General features: G+C 37.6%; 2 protein-coding genes across 6 annotated transcripts in view; both read right to left on the minus strand.

Moving 5' to 3' along the window:
* Window positions 1-3,374: 3,374 nt before the first annotated feature.
* On the minus strand, window positions 3,375-8,905 carry mlnr (motilin receptor). Its single transcript, XM_039660058.2, has 2 exons — window positions 7,545-8,905; window positions 3,375-6,014 (listed from the first exon to the last, which is right to left on the minus strand). Exons 1-2 carry the CDS (start codon window positions 8,272-8,274, stop codon window positions 5,665-5,667), a joined length of 1,080 nt encoding a protein of 359 aa, XP_039515992.2. The 5' UTR covers window positions 8,275-8,905; the 3' UTR covers window positions 3,375-5,664.
* An 838-nt stretch (window positions 8,906-9,743) lies between these two features.
* fndc3a (fibronectin type III domain containing 3A) overlaps window positions 9,744-27,786 on the minus strand; it is a 107,816-nt gene continuing 89,773 nt past the window's right edge. For all 5 annotated transcript variants that reach the window (XM_039660054.2, XM_039660051.2, XM_039660055.2 and 2 more), the window contains 8 exons: window positions 26,346-26,521; window positions 26,113-26,226; window positions 25,311-25,460; window positions 21,049-21,407; window positions 19,787-19,999; window positions 17,656-17,822; window positions 17,147-17,268; window positions 9,744-11,994 (listed from right to left, as the gene is read on the minus strand). In XM_039660054.2, the coding sequence (XP_039515988.2) occupies window positions 11,680-11,994; window positions 17,147-17,268; window positions 17,656-17,822; window positions 19,787-19,999; window positions 21,049-21,407; window positions 25,311-25,460; window positions 26,113-26,226; window positions 26,346-26,521 (1,616 nt within the window). In that variant the 3' untranslated portion in view covers window positions 9,744-11,679. The remainder of the gene's footprint in view (window positions 11,995-17,146; window positions 17,269-17,655; window positions 17,823-19,786; window positions 20,000-21,048; window positions 21,408-25,310; window positions 25,461-26,112; window positions 26,227-26,345; window positions 26,522-27,786) is intronic.

The following is a 27,786-nucleotide window of genomic DNA, read 5'->3' on the forward strand; positions in this document are numbered from 1 at the left end:
CATCATATTCGTGTTTCCATCAAAAAGTTTGTACAATATAGTTGCTAGGACAATTTTAGGACCTTATAATGGAATGTCATTTTCCTCAGTTCATGAATTTCAGGTTCAACTTCCTGTTTGATGCCTGGCCCCGCCCACCTACAGGATGTCACACCCATATCTATGGTCACACCAGTAAGCGCGTCCAATCTTGATTATGTGGTCTCACAGCTAGGGGTCAGCAAAAACACTTTTTATTTTCACCCATCAGATGAGAAAATAAACTCAGTATCCTGTCCCATTCGACTTTATGTCCCAATCACCCTTAAAGGGATAGTTCACTTTGAAATTAATTTTTGGTATGTTTTATCTTACCTCAAGGGCATTCAAGATTGATTCAACAGTATTTTCAATTTTGATATTTTTCAGTCAAACCGTTCTTGTCTGTCAGTCATATAATGGAGGTCTATGGTCACCACCTCAAAGAGCATGCACAGAGAAGTCCAAATTAAACGTGATTTAATGACTCGTAAATGTAAGTACACATTGATGGCCTACAAGCGGTCTCCCGATTCAGAGCAAATTACTCTTAAGATTTGGTTGTTTTAATAATTTGGCCAAAAAAAAAAAAAAGATAAAAAAATGTTAATAATGCAGTTTGCTATTATTAGCAAGTGAAACCCTTTTAGCCAGTTTTGTGACCATTCTTAAGGTCCCCCTGTAATTGTATCCTTTAAAACGTTTATTACTATAATTTGCATATTTAAAAATTGAAAGAAATTTTTTAAAAATTCTTAACTCTACACCGTTGTCTCATTTAGTAAATGCGGTTCTATGACTATGGAAATGAGCCCCGCCTCCACTTACTCACCCCAGCTCAGAGATCCACTCGTTGACGATCAAACGTTGACCTGATTGGTTATTGGTGATTTCAAACCTGTTTTTGAGACTGTACAAGGAGAAAGTAGCAATGGTGCGGACAAATGAATCTCACAGTTTGAAACATGAAACAGGGTTTGTCTTAAAGCACATTAAAAACCCCACATACATATAAACAACATTAAAAACTTGATTACCACAGGGGAACTTTGAAGTATTTTATGATTTGGTCATTTGGTTACAAATTTGTATAAATTATGCAATTTGTATATTTTTAGTCATAATAATTTACATACAAGTCAGATTGTACAAATTCATATATTGGTGGGGCCAATGCATGCACGATATAGGCTTGAGAAAGACCTTTGGGTTTGTCCATGATGTCAGCCGAATATGAATAAGCCCCAGTATAGGCTAGTTCAAAATATGGCATAGAATTGTAAATATCTCCATGAAAGGAAGTTGGCATGTTGGATAACAGTGAATATCATGTTTATTTCTTAAACACTACAGTACTTCATCAGAGGGAGAAGGCATTTTACACAGAAGTGCAGTTCATATGTCAAGCATGTGACAGAGGAATGTGAAGAGTCTGTCTGTCTCTGTGTGTGTGTGTGTGTGTGTGTGTGTGTGTGAGAGAGAGAGAGAGAGATCAACGAAGAAAAGCATGAAAAGGAAAGTTGCTTTTGAACTAATCAGCTGACCATCTTATTAAATACATATAGGTGTTATTATTATTCAAGGCCTCGGAGCAGTTTAGTCCAGGTGACCATATTTCATCATATCTACGTTTTCACGCACAAACATTATCCATTTATAATCAGATTGATGGCTCAACCAGACAAATCCATCATGTAAACACCTCAGTCGATTTCCATCGGAATTCAATTTCGATCAGATTGAAAGGAGAGGTGTATGCTAATCTGATTAACAGAAACATATATCTAAAAATACTTCCTAAATATTTGTTTGAGAATTTGGTGATTTTTTTTTTTCATCAAAAAGGCGTTATGGGGTTTATCCATTCATCAACAATATCTTTGGGTGGACAGTTGAATTACAAGTGACCTAGACCCTTTGTGAAGACTCCTTCCTTGTCCTTTTCATACCCATATTTATAAACACGGCCACAGCTGAGTGAGCTCATGTCCGGTGGAGTTTGAGATTAGCTCAGAGAAAATAAGCTCTCCATCAGGAGGAACAAAACCAGTCCTGATAACAGCGCTTTGAAGCACGAGGAGAGCCAATGACATTCCACATGTCCGTCTCAGTGCTTTCTGGGACGTAGCGATCTCACACCAGTAAAGAAACACTACTGTGACATTTCAAAAACTGTTATTGGAGAATGATAGATGGGTATTAGGCCTGATTTCAGCAGACAATTGTTCAATACATATATTATAGAAGAACTGTCTGAACTACAATTAAGGTTTCAGTGATAATTTAGGGAAGAGATTGTCTGGAATTCATTTTTTTCTCGTTTGTTTGAATCCATGAACTGAAAAATGTAATTATTTTTATTTAAAAATATATTTAACACTTTAATTTAGTCTTATTCATTATAATTAAATATTTTAGTAATTTTATTAATAAAAAAAATATTGCTCTCACCTCACAAAAGATCATTTGAGACAGTGTCTCCCCCTGCTGATAAAGCACTGTACAACACGTCCAGCTATCTTCAAAACAATGGAGATCTTCCACAGTATCAAGTTTTGTCTGGATTTATTAAATTACGCGAAAAAAAGGTTATAAAAAAGATTTAAAAAATAAGTTTAACATTTTTGAATAGCACAAGGATGGAAACAGGGTCTGCACTTTTATTTATTAGTATTTATATTAGTCAAAACAAATTTAGTTTTTTTAAACAACCACTTGTTTGTAGATTACTGCTGAAGTAAAGACTGCGATGTCATCAAGGCTGTCAAACCACTACAGTTGCACATAAAATGCCAAAAATAAAATAAAATGAGCAAATGAGAGAAAGCCACACACACAAAAAAACTTATTTCCAGAATGTCATATTATTAAATGATTACAATACAATAATACTATAATGGATAATAATATGTACAAAGGAAACTACATCCAACAGGGCAGAATAGAATCATTTCACGAAAATACAAATAAAGTATTACAGGAATGAGATTTCCGTATAACACTGTGGTTATGATGTCATGAATCACCATTTTGTCATATGGTAAACAAGTTTTACTTTTCATTTACAAGATTTGGATGATGCTTTCTGTAAGACGTAAACAAAATGACTTAAGATGAGGTTATGTTGCATATGTGTCTGCAATGGTTTACAATTCATCATTACTAACGAGAAAAAAAGTCAAAATCTAGCCGATTGCAGTCACGAAATGTCCGTTAATGTTTTATATGAAACCTATTATCACATTATTGACCTAAACATGATTACTATTCACTAAAATGATACATTATCAGTGTGTACTAATAATAACTGTGATATTCCTTTGTCTGAAACAGTCATTTCCCCCCTGCCTTAATTTTTCCTTTTGTTCACACCGATTTTTCCAGCTCTCATCCTAGAAGCCCACAGTTCCTTCATTTCTCCCAGGTTCCTGCGCTCTTCATGTGGGATGACGTTACTAACCTAGCCCTCCTCTGTCATCATTAGGGTTGGGTATCGAATTTTATCGATTCCCAGTTTAGATTCCAATAAGTTTTAAAAAATATCTTGACAAACATTAGGTTGCAGCGGAATACCATTATTTTATGTCACATTGTCACAGAAGAACCATGACTCTGTATAGCGCATAGAAGCACAAGTCATATATCAACAAAACATGGTCATCCAACGCGGGCTTGTTTTCAATTAGGTGGTTGTCATGTAGCTCCTCTCAAACAATGTTTACAGGATGCATATTGCTATACAGAAAAATATAAACAAACATTGCCACCAAAATGATCATTATAAAAAGTGTTTAAATGACAAAACACATACATTTACAAATATTTGAAAATCGGAATATTGGATAGTTTATGATATAGTTAACAAGTTTGTGAATATTTTGAATAAAAAAGGTAAAAACTAAGCGACACGTCTGTCATACAGTGCTATTGTGGCTATGGTGTGTGAAATATCAAGCATGACACATCACCATGAAAATACGGTGATTTTAAACTTGCGAGCAAAAAAGTTACTAAAGTTATTCAGCCAATATCAGTGATTTCTTTTTCATTTGTCATTTAATTAACATTAAAGGGCAACTAAAACAACTTTTTTTGTTTGTTTGTTTTTTTTGTCCGTAAGACTGGGGCTTTATTAATGCTGTTTATTGATTAATAAAGTAATTTTTTGACATTTGGGAACAATGTTTAAATTCTTCAATAAATGGTGCAAAAATGTCTGAGTGCTGCCCTCTTCAGGTTGAACGTTGACTACTGCAGTTGAATTTTCCTATTGTGCTGCCCTGTGTTGTAAGAGGGTACCAGCTCACAACGCTCTTGCCTACAGAGAGAGAGAGTCTCAGGTGCATGTCTACCACTTTTCCAGCATTTTTTAAATATTGCCAGTGGGTGGAGTCAGGCTCTGAGACCAGGGGTTTAGTTACCCTTTAACACAGACGGCGGCAGGTTTATTAGGCTGCTGTCACTTTAACCCTCTGAGGACAGATTGGGCGGCACCGCCCAAAATTACACACGTTTACAAATGTGTACTTATCTTAAAAAATATTCATGACAGAGAGGTGCGGTCTTTTTTTGTCGTCTTCCTCAGATTCCGCTAAAAACAGTGATAACCGGATACCCGGAGATACCCGGCTTGTATACACACCACCAAAGGCCAATGAAATCAATGTTGTTTGGCAGATTCACAAGCAACAACCAATGGAAAAATTGCTGATGGAGAAATATTTTTCTTAATCAGGGGAAGGTTACCATGTACGGTTAAGGTCACCGTAAATCGGATGACTCTGTACCCTTGCAAGGGGTGGTGCTATATATATATATATATATATATATATATATAGCATTATTTATTATTTCAGCTCTTTTATGATGGCAAGCAGTAAACGATTTACGGTGGAACAGGCTCTGGAACAATTACTGGAGAGTGACGAGGAGAAAGCATTGCTTAGAAAATTCTAAGCATTCCCAAGAAAAACGCACGGGGCTATTTGTAAATAAAGTTCGATTTTTCATTGTTCTTTACACATTTTATTGAACAATTACACATGTCTGTCAAGCAAAGGCTTTGAGAAATATATTTTTTGTTCAAAAAATGTTCACTATTGTTGTGTGATGTGTGATTTTCAGAAATAAATGACAAAAATCGAATTTCGGTTTTTGAAATTCTCTAATATATTGTACATTTTTCACTTATACTTCCTTTACTAATACATTACATGCATGCTTATGTTAGCTTAGGGTCTTCTGAATCCATAGAGACCAAACACATAGTATCCCATCTCCATTACCATTACATATGGTTTATAAGCCCAAATGAAAAAATAGAGAAAACGGACCAAAAAGGGCTTAGTCCCCAGAGGCTTAAGAGCTATACGGATCCAAAATATTGTTTCACATGTGTTTTCTTTCTCAACTGTTTACAATGACGTAAGACGAACTTGACAATTTTCTGTGTATTTGCCCATTCAAGCACAAGACAACATGAAGGAGAACTCAATTCATATTTATGTACTACTTTAGTTCTCTTTCCTGTCTTCTTGCACTCGAAGGGTTTGAAATCACATTAAAATGCGCACAGGAATAGGTTGAGCAGAATCGAAATGTACGCGTCTAATCGGGTCCACAGTTCTTGGAGATTTGGTAACGGTTCTAAAGCGGAACCGGCTCTTGAGACTCGCCACTGGTCATGGTCTCTTTCATCACATTGAGCGTCTCTGTGCAGGCGGTGGTGTCATCATGCGTCGAGATATGCCTCCGGTTGGGGCCGTGGTGGCCGCGGCGGGGCAACAGGAAGAGGTGTTTGACGGCAGAGCGGTACTTGTTGGACATGAGGTTGTAGAGGACTGGGTTAACTGAGGCGCTCAGGTAGAAGAGCACCATGGAGGCCACGTTGAAGTTCTGACTGAGGCGGGCTGAGTGGTAGTCATCAACGTGAGTGAAGAGGAACCGACCGATGTGGTAAGGCAGCCAGCATATGGCAAAGACCAATACAACAACAGCTAAGAGAAGAGGGAGATTGGATATGGGGTTAATAGAAGAATAAGTCCATGTTACGGGTGGGCGCTTACCGACACTGATTTATTAAGGCTTCTAATAAACATAAAACAGCCACATTCATTAACCCAACATAAAGAGCGTGATTAATGAATAGACAAGATGTTACACATTTGCAAGGTCTGTCGGCTTCATCTCACGCAAGTTGACACCTTTCATTTACATTGCAAATACATTTCTACAAAGTTACTAATGGACCGGTTTTGCAGACACCGATGACATTTTCAGTTATCAACATTGCAAATCTAATCAAATTTTTATTTACATTTTTTTAATCTCTCTATATTATCCACCTGAAGTAACAAAAAGAGCTTGGGGTTGACATATTAAGGATTTAGAAAGACAAATAAATATTTGGAGGTAAAAATTTACATTTCAATAATTATAAATATTTATTCAATGGTTTTTCTAGTTTAAAATAGAACTAGTTAAATTAGCGGCAAATGGACGTTGGGAAATAATATCAATTAGATAAATAGCACATAAATCCAGAGTTACAAACATTAAAAGCAAAAGCGTTACAACAATCCTCTTGCTGGGGATCATGAAGCTTGGTTGCAGTGTTGGACTCGATCTCAAGTCCAAAGAAAGGCATATTTCGATGCCTTTGTCTTGGACTCGTCAGCTCTTGGTCTTGACTCATACTCAAAATACGGTCCATTCTTAAAGGAGTAGTTCACTTTAAAAAAAAAAAACTTTTGCTGATAATTTACTCACCGCCATGTCATCCAAGATATCCATGTCTCTTTTTCTTCAGTCGAAAAGAAATTACGTTTTTTTAGTCGGTTCAAGGTCCAAAAGACAGTTTCAGTGCAAACTGCAAACTGTTCAAAGGGCTTTAAACGATTCCAGACGATGAATAAGGGTCTTATCAAGCGAAACGATCGCTCATTTAAAAAATAAATAGCAAAGTTTAAGTTTTGTAAGCTCAAATGCTCGCCTTGCTCTGTTCTGTGATGCGCGTTCGTGACTCCTTTATTAAAATGAACAAATCTTTTTTCATGTCATTTGGTTCATTCAACGAACGAAATGAACGAGTTGACTCGAGAAAAGATTCGTTCATTTTGATGAACGAGTTCAAACAGGAAAGTCACGAACGCTCATCACAGAACAGAGCAAGGCGAGCATTTGAGCTTACAAAACTTAAACTTTGCTATATTTTTTTAAAATGAGCGATCGTTTCACTTGATAAGACCCTTATTCATCGTCTGGAATCGTTTAAAGCTGAACTGAAACTGTCTTTTAGACCTTGAACCGTTTGGTTCCCAATGAAGTCCATTATTTGGAGAAAAATCCTGCAATGTTTTCATCAAAAATCTTAATTTCTTTAGACATGGACATCTTGGATGACATGGGGGGTGAGTAAATTATTAGCAAAAGTTTTTTTTAAAAGTGAACTACTCCTTTGAAATCTGTTCCGATATTAAAAGTCGTGTAGTGCATTCTAGCCTTAACCCTACCTAAGACCAACTCACCCAGGATCTTGACAGTCTGCCGATTAACCTTCTGCCTCGCTGCCGCATTAGGCCCATGAAGCTCATGACGGCTCTTCCACAACTTTCGGCCGATGGATCCGTAGAGGAAGAGCAGGCAAAACATGGGGCAGAAGAAGTAGGTGGTGGACACCCAGATGGTGGTGTGCAGCAGCCCCGAGTCGATGGCATAGCGCGTGTGCTTGCACTGCCGGGTGCCTGGGTCAGGTATCGTCTCGTTCTCGTACTCCACGCCCATCAGAAAGAACATCGGTGCAGCGGAAAGCAGCGCGAAACCCCACAGAGCCAAGATGACGTACTTGACCCTCCTCTTGGTGATGGCAGCCTTGGCTTTGAAAGGGAAGCAGATGGCCAGGTAACGCTCCATGCTGAGCACTGTGATGTGGAGGATGGTGGCGTTGGTGCACGCTTCATTGATGTAGTGCGACAGACTGCACACCAGCCCCCCGAAGACCCAAGGCACGTACTTCCAGAGGCGGTAGAGGTCGAAGGGGAGGCTGAGGAAGATGACCAGGTCTGAGATGGCCATGCTGGACAGATACAGGTTGGTGGTGGTCTTCATGTCCTTGAAGCGCTGGATGATGAGAATGGTCATGGTGTTGCCGGTTACGCCAACGATGAAGAGCAGGACGCAAATGGTGGTGACGGGAATGAGGGTGGAGGTTGGGAAGAGAGAGTCTCCGCAATGGTGGTCCTCCACAAACTCCTCCATTTCGCTCGAAGTGTACAACAGACCTTTACAAAAGGGTGAGAATGAACTCCGAGACTTCACTGAAAGTCCATTTGCAATAAGAGGCCAAAAACATGCGTTTGAACAGGAGATGGAACGGACGAGACTTGTGGAGGTTGTATCTGGTGCTCTGCCGGTCCAGTTCTTAATTAAATATTGAGATCATAGGAGGTGGAGACAATGTAGACGGATATGGAGGGAGGTTGAGAGGCGGGGCTTTGGCTTTCAATGCGTGCATTCAAATGCTGAACAGATCTTGGTTCATGTGTGTACTCATTTTTACTGAATTATTTGTATAGAAGTAATACTTTGAATAAAACATTGAACTTGCAATTGAGACCAGGTCTGAGATGGCCATGCTGGACTGATACAGGTAGGTAGTGGTCAGTATACTAATTAGGGATGGGCAACGATTAATCGCATCCAAAATAAAAGTTTGTGTTTACATAATATATGTGTGTGTAGTGTGTATAATTAATTCGCATATACAAATACCCACACATGCATGTATATAGTTAAGAAAAATGTGTTATTAATATATCAAATATTTATATTAGGGCTGTGCAAAAATTAATTGTGATTAATCGCATCCAAAATAAAAGTCTGTGTTAACGTAATATATTTGTGTGTGCTGTATATAATTATTTTGTATAAATACACACACATGCATGTATATACGTATTTAAGAAAATGTGTTATTCATATATAAAATATTTATATTTATATAATATATTATGTATTTATAAATATATACAGAATTTAAGCGCAAATAATTTTTAAATATATACATGCATGCACAGGTATTTATATATACAAAATAATTATATACAGCGCACACAAATATATTATGTAAACACAGACTTTTATTTTGGATGCGATTAATCGCAATTAACTTTTGCACAGCCCTAATTTATATAAAATATATACATGTATGTGGGTATTTATATATACGAATTAATTATACACAATACAAACACATATATTATGTAAACACAAACTTTTATTTTGGATGCGATTAATCGTGATTAATCGTTGCCCATCCCTAATACAAGTAATAATTTGGATAAAACACCGAACTTATATTAATAGAAACCTTTTATAGAAATATTTGCTTAAATTTCAACAAGCGTATATATTTTATTCAATTCCAGTTCACGTGGTATATACTGTATAACAGCAGCAGGGTTAAGTAATGTTAACACAATCTTTATTCATATGTTCACTTCTGATCTGTTTTGAAACATTACAGAGAAATAAATTTAGATCATTTTAATGTCTAATATGCTATAACACGATGCAATTGCCGAAGAATAATCAAATTTAATAGACAATCTGTCTGGAGCGAGATCTCTAACTGGCTCTTCCCTTCTTTGTGGATGAAACCATGAGAGAGAGGACACAAAACGATATGAATCTGCATACATTTGGCAACATGCAGTAAAAGACGACGATTAAGAATTATAAATCTTTTATTGTGCATGGATCCGTCTGTAGATATCATGACTATACAGACACACTTTTTCGATACATATATATGATTATACATTTCCTATCTGATAACATTTTAAAGTGATATGTCTTGTAGTATGTATACTATAACAAATTTTTGTTTTGGAATGTACGGTGTATGAGGTAACTGCAAACATTAAAATTACATAAAAATGGTCTCATTTTTTGTGCATATTTTATTGATTTTTTTGTCGTTTTTCTTTCTCCCGAGAACCAAACGCCTACCATGGTGGGGAGATGTTAAAATGGCACAATTTGCAATTACACTGTATCACTATCAAAAATAGGAATTTGAGATTTTTCTTTTTTTTTTCCTTCAATGACAAACAGAAGACATTTGCAGAATATCTATTAGACCAAATCATGTAATTCATTTTCATTCAAGACTCCTTGCAAGGTACCTGTAGTTGTTAACTGTTGTTGACAGCACTCATATGCCCATAACCAAAGCACAAAACACGAAACCCTACGACCGGAACGTCATGCTGTCGTCGCGCAGCGTTGACAATCAGTCACAAGACTTAAACACACAGAGAAAAAGGCAAAAATTTCGATTTCACAGGAAGTACATGTAGGATTAACACAATTCATTACTGCGGTTTGCGTTTTGTTTCTTGCGCTTTTCTTAATTTCTTTGCTGGACAGAATTAACTTAAAGGTTTTACTTTCCATATAAAAAAATAAAGTTCAAATGTGTGATTTAAACAAAAAAAAAACATCTGAAAACATTTAGTCATATATTCAATAATCTCGAGATTACATCAAAAAAATAATATTGCTAAAAGTAAAAGGTTAACAATGTGATATTTTGCTTTCTAAAACTAAACAACCCCCTCCTCCTCCTCCCACCCCCGAAAAACGACCAATAGAGAAATTAAGAAAATACTATATGACTTGTCAAGAATCAACCATTTCAAGAACAAATTTTGTGGTACTACATTTTTAAAAACAGCCAAAACACATTGAGGGCTTGCACAACCGGAGAACATGATCCATAAAACGCATCACAAGATCAAGACGCATTCAATAAGTATTTTTTTTTTCTCTTCTCACTAAGGTGCAAAGGTAACGACTGAAGGAAAGGTTTCCGAGAAAGCGTACATTGTTTGTGCTGAACGACAATATTTTGGAGCAAAGCAGCTGCTTGATTGTAAAAACAAGCTACAGTATACGTACATGATAGTAAAAATAACTATTAAGCTGAGTTAGTTTGGTATTCATAGTCGTAGTCTTACTCCCCGTACTAAGCCAGAATATCTCAGGTCCTCGTAATCATACTGTACAAAAATATACTAACATTTCTCTAGTTATTTTTGCATCCTTTACACATTCTGAACATCAAAAAAAGTTCTGAGGAAAGTGCTAAATCAACGTTTCGCTAATTCGAGCGGTATCGGTCTCGCCTCCCCTTCATTTATCTCCCCGGGTCGCTGACGGTGTGGTCACTGGCCCTCAAGTCCCAGGCCCAAGATAGCAAGCCGGTGAGCGGCGCGACCACCGAGCTAGCTTTGGAACACTGAACGAAACTTACACTCCACAGAAAATGATACGTATAAATAACATAAAGACTACAGCTACACAAATAAATGAAGTGGTACGGCGAGTACGCGACGAGCGCTAAGCTTCGCTGCCGATCCTTCAATAAACCGCACTCCCCGAGTCCGTCGGGGGAAGGGAAACGGCGTTCTTTTGACGGCATGCGCAGAAGGCGAGCGAGAAAGACAGAACGATAGATTGGGTGACTCTACAACTTCCTTTTCTCGATCCTTCCCTTCGAGCGGCTCCTCGACGCTTGCGCCACGAAACGGAAATAAAGAAACAAAAAGAAACATCGACGAAACAAACTCGCTTTGAACGATGTAGCGCGGCAACCGAGGCTCATTCGATCACGAAGTACTGGATGGCGACCGCGATGAGGATGGAGGTCACGGCCAGGAGGGCGATGATGAGGAAAGAAAACTGTTCGTCCGTCAGGCTGCGTTTTGGCTTCTGGGCCTCGGCCGCTTTGGACCCCGTGGCGCCGGAGGCCCCGGGGGTGTCGATGCGAGGCGGGAGCAGGATGACGGTGGAGCTGTAGGGCCCGATGATTTCGGGGGCGTCCTGGCACTGCCGGATGGCGCAGACGCGAAACCGGTAGTCCGTGGACGAGCTCAAGTTGGGGAGCTGGAAGGAAGTGGCGGAGCCCCTGTAGATCTGAGAGGATTGGAGACGGAAATGAAAAATTAGTATGTTGCAAAAAATTTGTACCGGAACATTATATAAACACTAGTGTTCAAAAGTTGTTCCGTGTTGTTTGTCTTTCTTCCCAAGGCTGGATTTAGTTGATTAAAAGCATTATTACAATTTTAAATATGTGTTTTGTATTAAAACGGACAAATATTTTTTCGAGTCAATTCATTCGTTGAAAAGATTCGAGCAGTAGAGTCACAAACGTGCATCCCAGTACAGAGCAAGGAGAGAATTTGGGCTAATAAAACTTAAACTTTATTTTTTTTTTTTAATGAGCGATTCGTTTCGCTAGATAAGATTATTCATCGTCTGGAATCGTTTAAAGCCCTTTGAACAGTTTGCACTGAAACTGTCTTTTGGACCTTGAACCGTTTGGTTCCCATTGAAGTCCATTATATGGAGAAAAATGCTGGAATGTTTTCATCAAAAACCTTAATTTCTTTTCGACTGAAGAAAGAAAGACGTGGACATCGTGGATAACGTGGGGATGAGTAAATTATCAACAAAAGTTTTTTCAAAAGTGAACTACTCCTTTAAGCGTGATTGATCACATCCAAAATCAAAGTTTGTGTTAAAATAATATATGTGTGTGTATGGTGTATAATTATTTTGTATATCCAAATACAAACATATGTATGCATGTATGTATGTATGTATATATATATATATATATATTTAATATATTAATAAAACCTATTTCATAACTATATACATGAATGTATGTGTATTTATATATACAAAATAATTATACACAGAACAAACATATATTATATAAACACAAACCTTTATTTTAATATTTGAATTTTTTTAATTTAATATTCCTGTGATTAAAGCTGAATTTTCAGCATCATTTCTTCAGTGTCACCTGACCCTTTAGAAATCATTCTAATGTGTATTTAATACATTTCTTATACAACTGACCTCAAATTTGTGTTATGTAGTGCATGCATATAACATAATAACAACAATCATATTTTCTGTATTTAAAATAGTAAGGCATTTTTGTATCTAATAGAGGTATGGTGTATTTAATAGAAGTATTGTCACATACTTAGATCCAATTCTCAATCGAAAAAGCATCATGCTTTACTAAGACCTAAAATTTGCGTATTTTTGAATAGACCAGTAATCATTATCTAGACCAATATTTAGCACTGGATTCGTGTCATTATACAAAGAAGAAAAGAACTGATTAAGTCTATTTTAAAGATGCAGATGTGTAGAGAGAGAAATAACACGCCTGAGGAACATGAATATATGCATTAGAAGTCGTGCACGTGTGTGTGGGCTGCATCAACACACACAGACAAGCCTCTCATCAGCCTGCAGTCTCCCACAGCAGGCGGCGATGAGTCAGAGCCAGTGAGACTGCTTTACCCTTCCACTACGCTCATTTCTACAGTCACTCACAGGCCGCCAGCGCAGGTGCTCTCGCTAGAGTGCTCTCAACTTAAATCACTCAGATCTGTCGGGTCTCGTCTGACACACAGTTTTTCCAGTGACAATTAAATTCAATACTGCAAATTTAGACATCTCGGTGATGCATTTACCCGGCTCTCCAGCGGGCCCCTTAGGACCCACATTTGAAGGGATGGTTTTCTATTTCTATTAATTTATTACCCATGTCTTTTCAAAACCATATGATTGAGATGGAGAAAAGGAGATATTTTGCAGAATGTTTAAGTAACTTTTACTTATTTATTTTTTTGTAGTATTATCTGTTGTCTGAAGCAATATGATTTGTGGAAGTTACAGACCAAATTTTAAATCTGTCAAATCGTATCTGTTTTTGTACATTATGTAACATTATGTACTAATGTGCTTAGTAACACACAGAAATTAACCTCATTGGTTCTCGCAGAAGCTCAAACGTGCTTCGTAACACAGAAATTAATCTCATTGGTTCTCGCAGAAGCTCAAACACGCTTCGTAACACACGAGAATGAACCTCATTGGCTCTTGCTGAAGCTCAAACATGCTGCGTAACACAACAATGAACCTCATTGGCTCTTGCAGAAGCTCAAACGTGCTTCGTAACACACGAGGATGAATCTCATTGGTTGCTTCGTAACACACGAGAATGAACCTCATTGGTTGCTTCGTGACACACGAGAATGAACCTCATTGGTTGCTTCGTAACACACGAGAATGAATCTCATTGGTTCTCGTCGAAGCTCAAACGTGCTTCGTAACACAGAAATTAATCTCATTGGTTCTCGCAGAAGCTCAAACACGCTTCGTAACACACAAGAATGATCCTCATTGGCTCTTGCTGAAGCTCAAACATGCTGCGTAACACAACAATGAACCTCATTGGCTCTTGCAGAAGCTCAAACGTGCTTCATAACACACAAGGATGAATCTCATTGGTTGCTTCGTAACACACGAGAATGAACCTCATTGGTTGCTTCGTGACACACGAGAATGAACCTCATTGGTTGCTTCGTAACACACGAGAATGAACCTCATTGGTTGCTTCGTGACACACGAGAATGAACCTCATTGGTTGCTTTGTAACACACGAGAATGAACCTCATCGGTTGCTTCGTAACACTTGAGAATGAACCTCATTGGTTGCTTCGTAACACACGAGAATGAATCTCATTGGTTCTCGCCGAAGCTCAAACGTGCTTCGTAACACACGAGAATGAACCTCATTGGTTGCATCGTAACACACGAGAATGAATCTCATTGGTTGCTTCGTAACACACGAGAATGAATCTCATTGGTTCTCGCCGAAGCTCAAACGTGCTTCGTAAAACACGAGAATGAACCTCATTGGTTGCTTCGTAACAGAAGAGAATGAACCTCATTGGTTGCTTCGTAACACACGAGAAAGAACCTCATTGGTTGCATCGTAACACACGAGAATGAATCTCATTGGTTGCTTCGTAACACACGAGAATGAATCTCATTGGTTCTCGCCGAAGCTCAAACGTGCTTCGTAAAACACGAGAATGAACCTCATTGGTTGCTTCGTAACAGAAGAGAATGAACCTCATTGGTTGCTTCGTAACACACGAGAAAGAACCTCATTGGTTGCTTCGTAACACACGAGAATGAATCTCATTGGTTGCTTCGTAACACACGAGAATGAACCTCATTGGTTGCTTCGTAACACACGAGAATGAACCTCATTGGTTGCTTCGTAACACACGAGAATGAATCTCATTGGTTGCTTCGTAACACGAGAATGAATCTCATTGGTTGCTTCGTAACACAGAAATTAATCTCACTGGTTCTCGCAGAAGCTCAAACACGCTTCGTAACACACGAGAATAAACCTCATTGGCTCTTGCAGAAGCTCAAACGTGCTTCGTAACACACGAGAATTAACCTCATTGGTTGCTTCGTAACACACGAGAATGAACCTCATTGGTTGCTTCGTAACACACGAGAATGAACCTCATTGGTTGCTTCGTAACACACGAGAATGAATCTCATTGGTTCTCGCCGAAGCTCAAACGTGCTTCGTAACACACGAGAATGAACCTCATTGGTTGCTTCGTAACACACGAGAATGAATCTCATTGGTTCTCGCAGAAGCTCAAACGTGCTTCGTAACACACGAGAATGAACCTCATTGGTTGCTTCGTAACACACGAGAATGAACCTCATTGGTTCTCGCAGAAGCTCAAACGTGCTTCGTAACACACGAAAATGAACCTCATTGGCTCTTGCAGAAGCTCAAACGTGCTTCGTAACACAACAATGAACCTCATTGGCTCTTGCAGAAGCTCAAACGTGCTTCGTAACACACGAGAATGAACCTCATTGGTTGCTTCGTAACACACGAGAATGAACCTCATTGGTTGCTTCGTAACACACGAGAATGAACCTCATTGGTTGCTTCGTAACACACGAGAATGAACCTCATTGGTTGCTTCGTAACACACGAGAATGAATCTCATTGGTTCTCGCCGAAGCTCAAACGTGCTTCGTAACACACGAGAATGAACCTCATTGGTTGCTTCGTAACACACGAGAATGAATCTCATTGGTTCTCGCAGAAGCTCAAACGTGCTTCGTAACACACGAGAATGAACCTCATTGGTTGCTTCGTAACACACGAGAATGAACCTCATTGGTTCTCGCAGAAGCTCAAACGTGCTTCGTAACACACGAGAATGAACCTCATTGGTTGCTTCGTAACACACGAGAATGAACCTCATTGATTGCTTCGTAACACACGAGAATGAATCTCATTGGTTGCTTCGTAACACGAGAATGAATCTCATTGGTTCTCGCAGAAGCTCCAACGTGCTTCGTAACACGAGAATGAACATCATTGGTTGCTACGTAACACACGACAAAGAACCTCATTCGTTCTCGCAAAAGCTCAAACATGCTTCGTAACACACGAGAATGAACCTCATTGGTTGCTACGTAACACACGACAAAGAACCTCATTGGTTCTCGCAGAATCAATGAATTTAGGCTTTTATTCACATACAAACATTCATCAGTTCATCATATAAAGCGTCTCTTGAGAAAATTTGGACTAAACCACTCGATTCATGGATTGGTTTCACAATCTCTTTATGAACTTTTTGAAACATGGTAGTTGCGTTAGCTGTCCATTGAGGGACAGAAAGCTCTCAGATTTCACCAAAAAGACCTTAACTTGTGTTGCAAAGACGAACGAACATCGTACGGGACATTGGAACATTGGAACGACAAGCAAGTAATGACAGATTTTTCATTTTTGGGTGATCGAACCCTTTAAACATCAACCCTACTAATTCTATTCTGTACTTAGGTGCTTCTTAACTTTCATGATGGCGTTGCTAATCCGAGGTTATGAAGGCCATTGTCGCAACACGATGTCAGAATATAGATCATGTACAATCAAGGCACAAATTTCAGTGGCTAGATTTGATCTGGCCCTAACATTATGTGTAATAACCGTCACTAAGCCGTCCAGTAATGAGCACTTGATCGCCATTATGCTATAATAATATTCCTGGACTCAACACCTGCTGTCTGCCGAGCGCCGTGAAGTGGAGACCGACATTTGAGACACTTCGTGCAGAGATTGAGATGCTGCATTGAGCATTTTTGGTGTTTGGTGAGCTACTGAAAATTGTTCATGGAGGTGATGGTGTGGTGTAGGTACCTGTTTGAACTCAGAATTTCCCTGCATGCTTTGCAAACAGTAGATGACTGGATCTCCCTTCATAGGTGGCAGTGTCTCCCAGCTCACCTCGCACGACTCGTCCACGCGCTCCACGCGAGGAGCTAAAGGGAGACGCATGGATGATGAGAACAAACCCATGCAAAAATGTGGAATCTTCCCATTCAAATAATTTAATACATTAAACAAATATTTTCTTTAACAGACATTGTTTTACAAATACTTTTTTTTCCTTGTGTTATGATGATACGCACCACCAACAAATAAAAAAAAATCACTTAAATAAAACCAATAACCAACAAGTACACACAGTAATTAGGCAACTTGTACTTGTATTTCACACACACACCATTTGATATTAAGGGCAAACATGACCTGATGATGTTCATGACAGGTTTTGTGAGATACATGAGGTAACCCAAACTTGAGTGTTTAAAAACAAGCAAAAAAAAAAAAAAAAGGAAGTTTGTGTGTCGCGTGTGTTTCGGTACCTTTCAGGGGTGCCGGTGGGGAGAGGGGGGTGGTGAAGGTGTAAACAGTGGAGAAGGGCCCCTCGCCCGCCTCGTTAAAGGCCTGGATGCGGAACGCGTACGAGGTAGACTCATTTAGCCTCTGCACTTTGTGAGTGTGACAAGGTCCTTTATACAAGGATATAAACCTTCAGAAAGAGACGTTAAGAGAGAGAGAGAACCAGAGACAATGTCATAAGGCTGAACTCTATAAAGTCACGAAACACACGATATTACAATCCTAGAATAAATGAGAGACTTGACTTGTACATACACAAATCTGAGCGAGTTTCAAATCTAGAAATAAATATGTAAATCTGTAAGGTTTTTTTTTAGAATATGCGATCTACAGTAAAAACAGTAATACTGTAAAATACGATTACGATTTAGAGAAACCGTTTTTCTTTTTTAATAGATTTTGTGTTTTTAGAGTTTTAGTTGCTTTTGAATGCTTTCGTGAGCCTTTCCAGTTGAAACATGGCAGAAATAGAGAAGATTAACGTGTCAAAGTCGTAACCAAGCCAAAAAATATTAAATGTCACAGATGTATATTTACTTAGGAATCCACTATTTTGTAGATGATGAGGGAGTTGAGATTTGGAGCCAATTGACACTAGAGAGATTGGGACTGTAGGTCTATTAGTTAAATCTGTTGAGTTTAGCAATCTTTGTTGCATTATATGCCAACGGTTACTGTTCAAATATGTCAAAAAGCGCTTCTTGTGTTTTTTTTGCCCCAGGTTTGCATACCTGTAACTCATAAAGTATTAAAGATATCTTAAAATCCTTTTATATTCTGGTTCTTAAATATTCCTTTTTAGTGTCTTTATTCTAAAAGGCCCTCGATGGTTCAATTCCGGCTCCACGAGTTGTCATGCCTGTAACTCTAAAATTATTCAATATATCTTAATATCCTTGAATTTGACCCATTTTCGATGATCAAGAACCAAATGTATCCTGGTTTTTCTCAACAATTGAATACAACACACCTCTCTGATATCCGAAAACAAACAATTTTCTGAAGTTTAATTCAAGAAGTGTTAAAGATATCTAAATGTACTTTCATATTCTCGTTGTTATGAAACTTTTGTCCTTATGATACAGCGTATTTGGACTCTTGGTAGCTTCAACAAAACACCAACTTCTAAATATCTCTAAAACTGATTCAAATATAGATTATTATACACGTGAGAGAGCGTGTTAATGTGCCTTGACCATTTTCAGTGGATTTTTGGTACTTTGGTATTCATTTAATTGAGGGAAACAAGATCCATTTCTAGTTTAAAAATGTATTTATTCTTCAGATATTCCTCTTCAGATGCAACCAGCTGTGTCAATCATTGAACATTGGTAAAATTCGACAATTTGAACATGGAGCTGCTTTGAGCTCCTCATATCTATGGGACTGAACTTTATAGGATCTTGAAAATAAAGATTCCAAAAGAAAAGTGTATTAAGAATGAGAATCTAGAAGGATATTAAGATATCTGTAATACTTTTAGAGTTACAGGCATGCAAACTACAGAAAAGGAATATTTATGGCACTCAGACAGGAATGTTCAATGCAATTGAGTTGATAAAAAAACAAAAACAACAACATGAGATACATCTCTAGTTTCAACATGATTTGTTCTTCAGATATTCCAATTTCAAAGAATTAAGTATCAGGAGACAAGCCAAAGCTGTTCTCCCTAACTAAAATTATGTGTAAATTTGAATTGAATTAGTAATATTTAAGTAATTTTCAGTAATTTAGACCGCCCTAATCCTAATCAGTTTCCACATATTCGGAAAATGTTCTCATGAAGAATTCACTTTCAAAGTAAAATTGTTCACAAAATGTCTTGAGCATCAAGATCCTCCATATATCTGAAAATTAGTTACATATCTATTAAATACATAATGCTAAAAAATACACACAAATAAGTTGGCATAATTTGTGGCAAAAATCTCTCCCATTGCAAAAAACGCTAACTTGGGGATACCAATTTAAATAATTTCAAGACATAAGAAGTGACATCGCCTCAACCCCAATATTACGGACTCCAATCTTTTGAATGTTAATGTATAATTGGCTGATTTTAACAAAGGCAACAATTATGCAGCAACTGACCTCCCATTTCTGTCCTCCATTTGGAGATGGTACTGTAGGGAATCGGTGGGTTGGGCCTTGGCCGGGCCGTCGCCCCACTTGAGCCTGAGGGTCTGGTGGCTGGAGGCGGTGCACTCCAGACGGGGAGGGAGGGGTGGCAGTGGCTTGGTCTTCAGTTTAAAGGTGTGACTAAAGGGTCCTGCACCCAGACTATTCAGAGCCTGGATCCGTATCCTTCAAACACACACACCAGATTCAGTCAGGCACAGCTGGGCTTATTATAGCTTGGAATAATGATTTTTTTTTTTTTAAAGAAAATATGCCCACCAGGGCTGCATTTATTTGATAAAAAAAAAAAAATCCATCAGACGGCAATGATGTGAAATATTTCTACAATTTTAAATGTAATGTATTCCTGATGAATTTTCAGCATCATTACTCCAGTCTTCTGTGTCTCATTATCCTTCAGAAATCAACATTTGTTATTATTATAAATGAGAAAGAGTTTTTGCTGCTTAATATTTTTGTAAAATCCATGATAATCAATGAATAAAAAGTCCAAAAGTTTTTACGATGTAATGCATTCTTGGTGAATACAAATATCAATTTGTACCCCAAACTGTTTAATGTTTAGCATATCTCGATTTTCACAAAAGTATTAAGCAGTTAAACCAACAGTTTTCAACATTGATAATGATAAGAAATGTTTCTTGAGCATCAAATCATCATATTAGAATGATTTCTGAAAGATCATGTGACACTGATGACTGATGATGCTGAAAATTCAGCTTTGATCACAGGAATAAATTATATTTTAAAATGAGAGCTGTTGGTTTAACACATTTATTTGGTGTGATTAATTATGAAAAAAACATGGTAAACTTAAAATTATTAACGCTTTTAAAGCACCGCCCACAGACCTGTATGTCATGTTACACTGCATGCAGTTATGTAATTAATGTAGAAGCCTATAAAATGCAGTTAACAAAATATGCCCCTCTATGGGGTTTTATCTTATATTTGTATCCTATGACATAGTTTACCAATATCACACGAGCAGGAGTGCTGTTTATTTACCAATAGTATATATATATATATATATATATATATATATATATTATAGGTGGGCGATATGACCAAAATGTTATATCACAACATGAGAAATTAACTTCACAATAACAATATATATCAAGATTTATACCGAATCGTTCATACATTCGCAAAAACAGACTATACTGGTCCCACTGTGAGTTTGCTGTTGCCAGTGTTTTGTGCCGTTGTACCTGTAGGTGGTGTCGGGCTGCAGGTTCTGGATGATGTATTTGGTTACGGGCCCTGTAAGGATGGGTTGTTTCTCTCCCAGGTCAATCAGGTAAGACGTGATCTCTGACCCGTGATCGCACGGCGCCTCCCAGCGCAGCCCGAGGCAGGTGGACGGAGAGTAGAGGAGAGGAGTGGCCTCTTCATCCTCTTCATCCTCCTCTTCCTCCTCCTCCTCCTCGCCCCTCTCCGCAGTCCTGCACTCCACTCTCATCTCGGACTCGCGGAGAGCGTGGACACTGCTGACCGTCGCTGGCACAGAGCAGGGCGTCTGGCAGAGCACAGCGTCGCTGAAGAGCCCCACACCCGCGACATTCACCGCCTGCAAACACACAGTAAAGGTGTTAGAAAACTAAACAAAAAGCAAATACAAGAAAAATTTAAAAGCTAAATAAAAAGCAAAACAAAAAGCAAATACAAGAAAACTAAACAAAAAGCAAAGACAAGAAAACAAAAATCAAATACAAGACAACTCAACAAACAGCAAATACACGAAAACTAAACAAACGGCAAATACGAGACAATTAAACAAACGGCAAATACGAGACAACTAAACAAACGGCAGATACGAGACAATTAAACAAACGGCAAATACGAGACAACTAAACAAACGGCAAATACGAGACAACTAAACAAACAGCAAATACAAGACAACTAAACAGACAACAAATACGAGACAACTAAACAAACGGCAAATATGAGACAACTAAACAAACGGCAAATACAAGACAACTAAACAAACGGCAAATACAAGACAACTAAACAAACGGCAAATACACGACAACTAAACAAACGGCAAATACACGACAACTAAACAAACGGCAAATACGAGACAACTAAACAAACGGCAAATACAAGACAACTAAACAAACGGCAAATACGAGACAACTAAACAAACGGCAAATACGAGACAACTAAACAAACGGCAAATACGAGACAACTAAACAAACGGCAAATACGAGACAACTAAACAAACGGCAAATACGAGACAACTAAACAAACGGCAAATACGAGACAACTAAACAAACGGCAAATACGAGACAACTAAACAAACGGCAAATACGAGACAACTAAACAAACGGCAAATACGAGACAACTAAACGGCAAATACGAGACAACTAAACAAACAGCAAATACACGAGAACTAAACAAACGGCAAATACGAGACAACTAAACAAACGGCAAATACGAGACAACTAAACAAACGGCAAATACGAGACAACTAAACAAACGGCAAATACGAGACAACTAAACGGCAAATACGAGACAACTAAACAAACAGCAAATACACGAGAACTAAACAAACAGCAAATACAAGACAACTAACCAAACGGCAAATACAAGACAACTAAACAAACGGCAAATACGAGACAACTAAACAAACGGCAAATACGAGACAACTAAACGGCAAATACGAGACAACTAAACAAACAGCAAATACACGAGAACTAAACAAACAGCAAATACAAGACAACTAAACAAACGGCAAATACAAGACAACTAAACAAACGGCAAATACAAGACAACTAAACAAATGGCAAATACAAGACAACTAAACAAACGGCAAATACAAGACAATTAAACAAACGGCAAATACGAGACAACTAAACAAACAGCAAATACAAGACAACTAAACAAACGGCAAATACAAGACAACTAAACAAACGGCAAATACACGACAACTAAACAAACGGCAAATACGAGACAACTAAACAAACGGCAAATACGAGACAACTAAACAAACGGCAAATGCAAGAAAACTAAACAAACGGCAAATACAAGAAAACTAAACAAACGGCAAATACGAGACAACTAAACAAACGGCAAATACAAGACAACTAAACAAACGGCAAATACACGACAACTAAACAAACGGCAAATACGAGACAACTAAACAAACGGCAAATACGAGACAACTAAACAAACGGCAAATACGAGACAAACTAAACAAACGGCAAATACAAGACAACTAAACAAACGGCAAATACACGACAACTAAACAAACGGCAAATACGAGACAACTAAACAAACGGCAAATACGAGACAACTAAACAAACGGCAAATACGAGACAACTAAACAAACGGCAAATACAAGAAAACTAAACAAACGGCAAATACAAGAAAACTAAACAAACGGCAAATACAAGACAACTAAACAAACGGCAAATAAGAGACAACTAAACAAACGGCAAATACGAGACAACTAAACAAACGGCAAATACGAGACAACTAAACAAACGGCAAATACAAGACAACTAAACAAACGGCAAATACGAGACAACTAAACAAACGGCAAATACAAGACAACTAAACAAACGGCAAATACGAGACAACTAAACAGACAACAAATACGAGACAATTAAACAAACGGCAAATACGAGACAACTAAACAAACAGCAAATACAAGACAACTAAACAAACGGCAAATACACGACAACTAAACAAACGGCAAATACAAGACAACTAAACAAACGGCAAATACGAGACAACTAAACAAACGGCAAATACGAGACAAACTAAACAAACGGCAAATACAAGACAACTAAACAAACGGCAAATACAAGACAACTAAACAAACGGCAAATACGAGACAACTAAACAAACGGCAAATACAAGACAACTAAACAAACGGCAAATACGAGACAACTAAACAGACAACAAATACGAGACAATTAAACAAACGGCAAATACGAGACAACTAAACAAACAGCAAATACAAGACAACTAAACAAACGGCAAATACACAACAACTAAACAAACGGCAAATACAAGACAACTAAACAAACGGCAAATACGAGACAACTAAACAAACGGCAAATACGAGACAAACTAAACAAACGGCAAATACAAGACAACTAAACAAACGGCAAATACAAGACAACTAAACAAACGGCAAATACAAGACAACTAAACAAACGGCAAATACACGACAACTAAACAAACGGCAAATACAAGACAACTAAACAAACGGCAAATACAAGACAACTAAACAAACGGCAAATACGAGACAACTAAACAAACGGCAAATACAAGACAACTAAACAAACGGCAAATACACGACAACTAAACAAACGGCAAATACGAGACAACTAAACAAACGGCAAATACAAGACAACTAAACAAACAGCAAATACAAAAAAGTAACGCTAAATAAAAATAAAGTAAATAAATAAAGTAAACGCTAAATAAAAAGCAAAAAGCAAATGCAAAAATTAATTGAACAAAGCAAAAAAAATAAATAAAATAAGAAAACAAAAAGCAAATACAAAAAACTTAGAGGCATAAATCACACTTTCAACAGGCCTGACACAAACATCAAATAAACCTTTCATCTTTAACCTGCAGTTCATGCAAAGACCCAGCTAAATGTTAGAAAACTAAACAAAAAGCAAATACAAGAAAACAAAAGTAAAACTTAAATAAAAAGCAAAACAAAAAGCAAATACAAGAAAACAAAACAAAAAGCAAACACAAGAAAACAAAAGTAAAAGCAAAATAAAAAGCAAAAACAAAACCAAAAGCAAGTACAAGAAAACAAAAAGCTAAATAAAAAGCAAAAACAAAACAAAGCAAAAACAAAACAAGCAAACTCAATCACACAGTCAGCGAGTGACTAGTTTGAACAGGCCTGACAAGAACATCAAATGCACCTTTAATCTTTAACCTTGTGCATTCTAGCAGAGTCAGCAGAAAACCCATCAAGACTAAATATACTAGACTAACATGCAACAGTAAATGCACTGAAAACAAATGTATTAACTGATTCTAATTATTGAAACGACACACGATTTCAAACTCAGGTCCTAAGACTGAATTAGACATGTATCGCTCTTGTGAATCTGAAGTAACAGTCCGGGATTGAGCATATTTTTTTTATAGTTACAGATTGTTCCACGGAACAAAATTTCAGCCAAAAATTAGTAGACAACAGCCCTCGATACAGTAATAAAGAGCTATTTCTTAAAGCCCACAAAAAAAAAAAAAATCTATATTTGTCTCTGTCAACCACTGGGTGGCGCTGACAATGTAAAGTTGGCACTTGCCCAGTCATCTAATGTTTATGAATCATCAAGCTGATTGTTTTGCACTTACAGGAAGTAAAAGCATAATCAGCCACCAGACAGCTATTTCCTGATTCGTTGCATCCGATCTTGCCATCAGCAGCTCAAACACACTATTTTGGCAGAAATAAGCATAAGCATGTATTGTGAAGTTGGCTTCTCACCTGGACTCTGCAGAAGTAGTTGGTGGCGGGCAGCAGCCCCCTCATCTCATGGGACAGTGCAGCACCAGTGTAACACAGCTGCATACTGCCCTCGGCCGCCCCCCACTCCAGGCGGTACTCTGAGACCGCTGCTCCGTTACAGACCGGGGCCTGCGGGGCGAACACAAACACGTGTGAGGACACAAACACAACACACTAAGCAATAAACAAGAATAAAAACTAAAAACAGGTGCAAACAAATAAAAAACAAAAACGGCAAACAAAATGAAACAAATAAAAATATAACGCACCAAAAAGCAATAGAAGCACTACAAAAATAATTAAGTGGGGAATAGTTATTTTCATCTATGATATTATGTAAATAAAAGCTCACAGCCAAAAACAAACTGCAAAATATTTGAAAAAATTTATATTGATGAAATATGCTACAACTTAAATTAAACACTGAAATCACTCGAATTAAATCCTGATGTAGTCGTGTTATTTTAATATCATTACGTTTTTATTCATATTTTAAATTTTGTATTTTATCTAATTTTGTATTCATTTGAATTATTCTGTTATTTGGGTGTGCTTATGTAATAGTTTAGTTTGTTATTTTCTAAAAATGTGTAGATGTAGATATATTAAGTTTTAGTTTTTGTTTACTTCATCAATTAATGTTTTTTTTTTATGTTTTTAGTTAACGGTAATTGTTATTCACTCACAGCAAAATTATTTGCTAAAATGAATCTGAACTCTCAAAGCTACTAAAGAGTTGCTTGACACAGTAACAACACTTTGAATCATGGGATATGCTCACCTCCCAGCTGACCACAGCACACGTGGGTGATTTACAGGTGACATGAGGGGCCCGACACGTCTCAGGGGCCCCCGGACCCGTCGTGACCTCAGAGCGCTCCGAGAAAGGCCCGTACTGTTCAACGCAAACAAGATATGAAACAACTTGCTAGCTGACGTAAAACTGCATGTGGCGCATTTCATGAAAAGAACGGATTATTAGCAACTATGTGGCGTGTGTAAGCTTGCGCTCACCCCAGCCTTGTTGGCAGCTCTGATCCGGAAGGCGTAGGTCCTGCCGGGCAGCAAACTGCCCACTGTGCAGTCCAGCTCACAGCCCTGGTACACTTCCCTGCTCTCCTCCCCCTGCGGAGCCAACATGTCCACGCTGTACGAAGACACTGCACTTCCTCCATCCACCAGAGGGGGCGCTAACAGACGCAATGGGAGAAGGCGTTTAGATGCATCATCCTCTCTCTAACACACACGTACGTGTTCAGCAAGGACACTTAGATCGATCAAAAGTGACATTTTACATTTTTACACGACAAATTAAATTAAAAATAAATATCCTGAAATTTTTTTTGCGAAATAAATATTACAGCAGCACAACTTTTGACAAACTACATATCATTTGAAAGATTACAATCTCTAGTTTCCATATTTGGTGACTGATTTTCAAAATAAGAGCAACCGTAATTGATCAATTTGCAACAAAAATATTTTCATACTCCTAAGGCGTGTTCAGACCTTTATTTTGAAATTATGATAAACATGAAAAATCATGGAAGAAGGGTAGAAACCTCAGTTCGTTTTCATGCCAAGAGTTCACAAGATAGCATCCATTCAATTATTTTAGAAAAAAAAAGGTCTGAATGGTTCATATCACTCAAAACTCTTATGGAAATGGAGGCGCCCTTATATGGGCAGTAACGAAATCTGGTTGAGCCCTAGTGAAAAAGTTTGGTACTGCGCCCAAACAAAATCTCACTAAAAGCTCTTTTTTTTTTCAGATATCAACCAAAAAATTTAAACACAACCTATTCAGATTTTGAGCTTTGATTTTTTTAGAGTCGCCCAGGTTTTGAAAAATATATATTTTAAATAAAAAACGAATCATTTTTTATAAACTCAAACTTCTTTAACATTTTTTTCTGTTTCACATTCTTAATTTATTTCACTTCTACAAAAATCTGCCAAATATCTTTTTTAAAATGAGACTAACCTTACGTCTATATTCCAAAGCATACTTGAATTACAGCCATTTAAGTTCGAAATGTGCATTTTTATGTATATTCAAAAAAAGGGGGTGACAATTAACAGGTTAAAATTATTAAACATTTCACATTGTTACTGTTTTTTTTTTTTAATGGAAGCTTGCTTCTGCCACCACATAAACATTATAAAAGTTAATTTCAACTTGTCTCATAATCCAGATTTTTCATAATAATCATAACTCCCCTCCCCAACCCACACACAATTATGAAATAAAAAGTCGCAATTACAAAACCAAGCTTGCACATTCTTTACTATATTTGTGATCAAATAAATGCAGCATTGATGAGCATTAGAGACTTCATTTATAAACATGAAAACATATTCTAAACTTATAAACAGGAGTGTACAGTGTTGGGGTAATGCATTACAAGATAAAAGTAATCTGATTACATAACTTGCGTTACAAGTAACTAATTAC

The sequence above is a fragment of the Pimephales promelas genome, chromosome 16, assembly GCF_988280905.1.
Source record: "Pimephales promelas chromosome 16, fPimPro1.hap1.1, whole genome shotgun sequence".
In the NCBI taxonomy this organism is placed as follows: domain Eukaryota; kingdom Metazoa; phylum Chordata; class Actinopteri; order Cypriniformes; family Leuciscidae; genus Pimephales; species Pimephales promelas.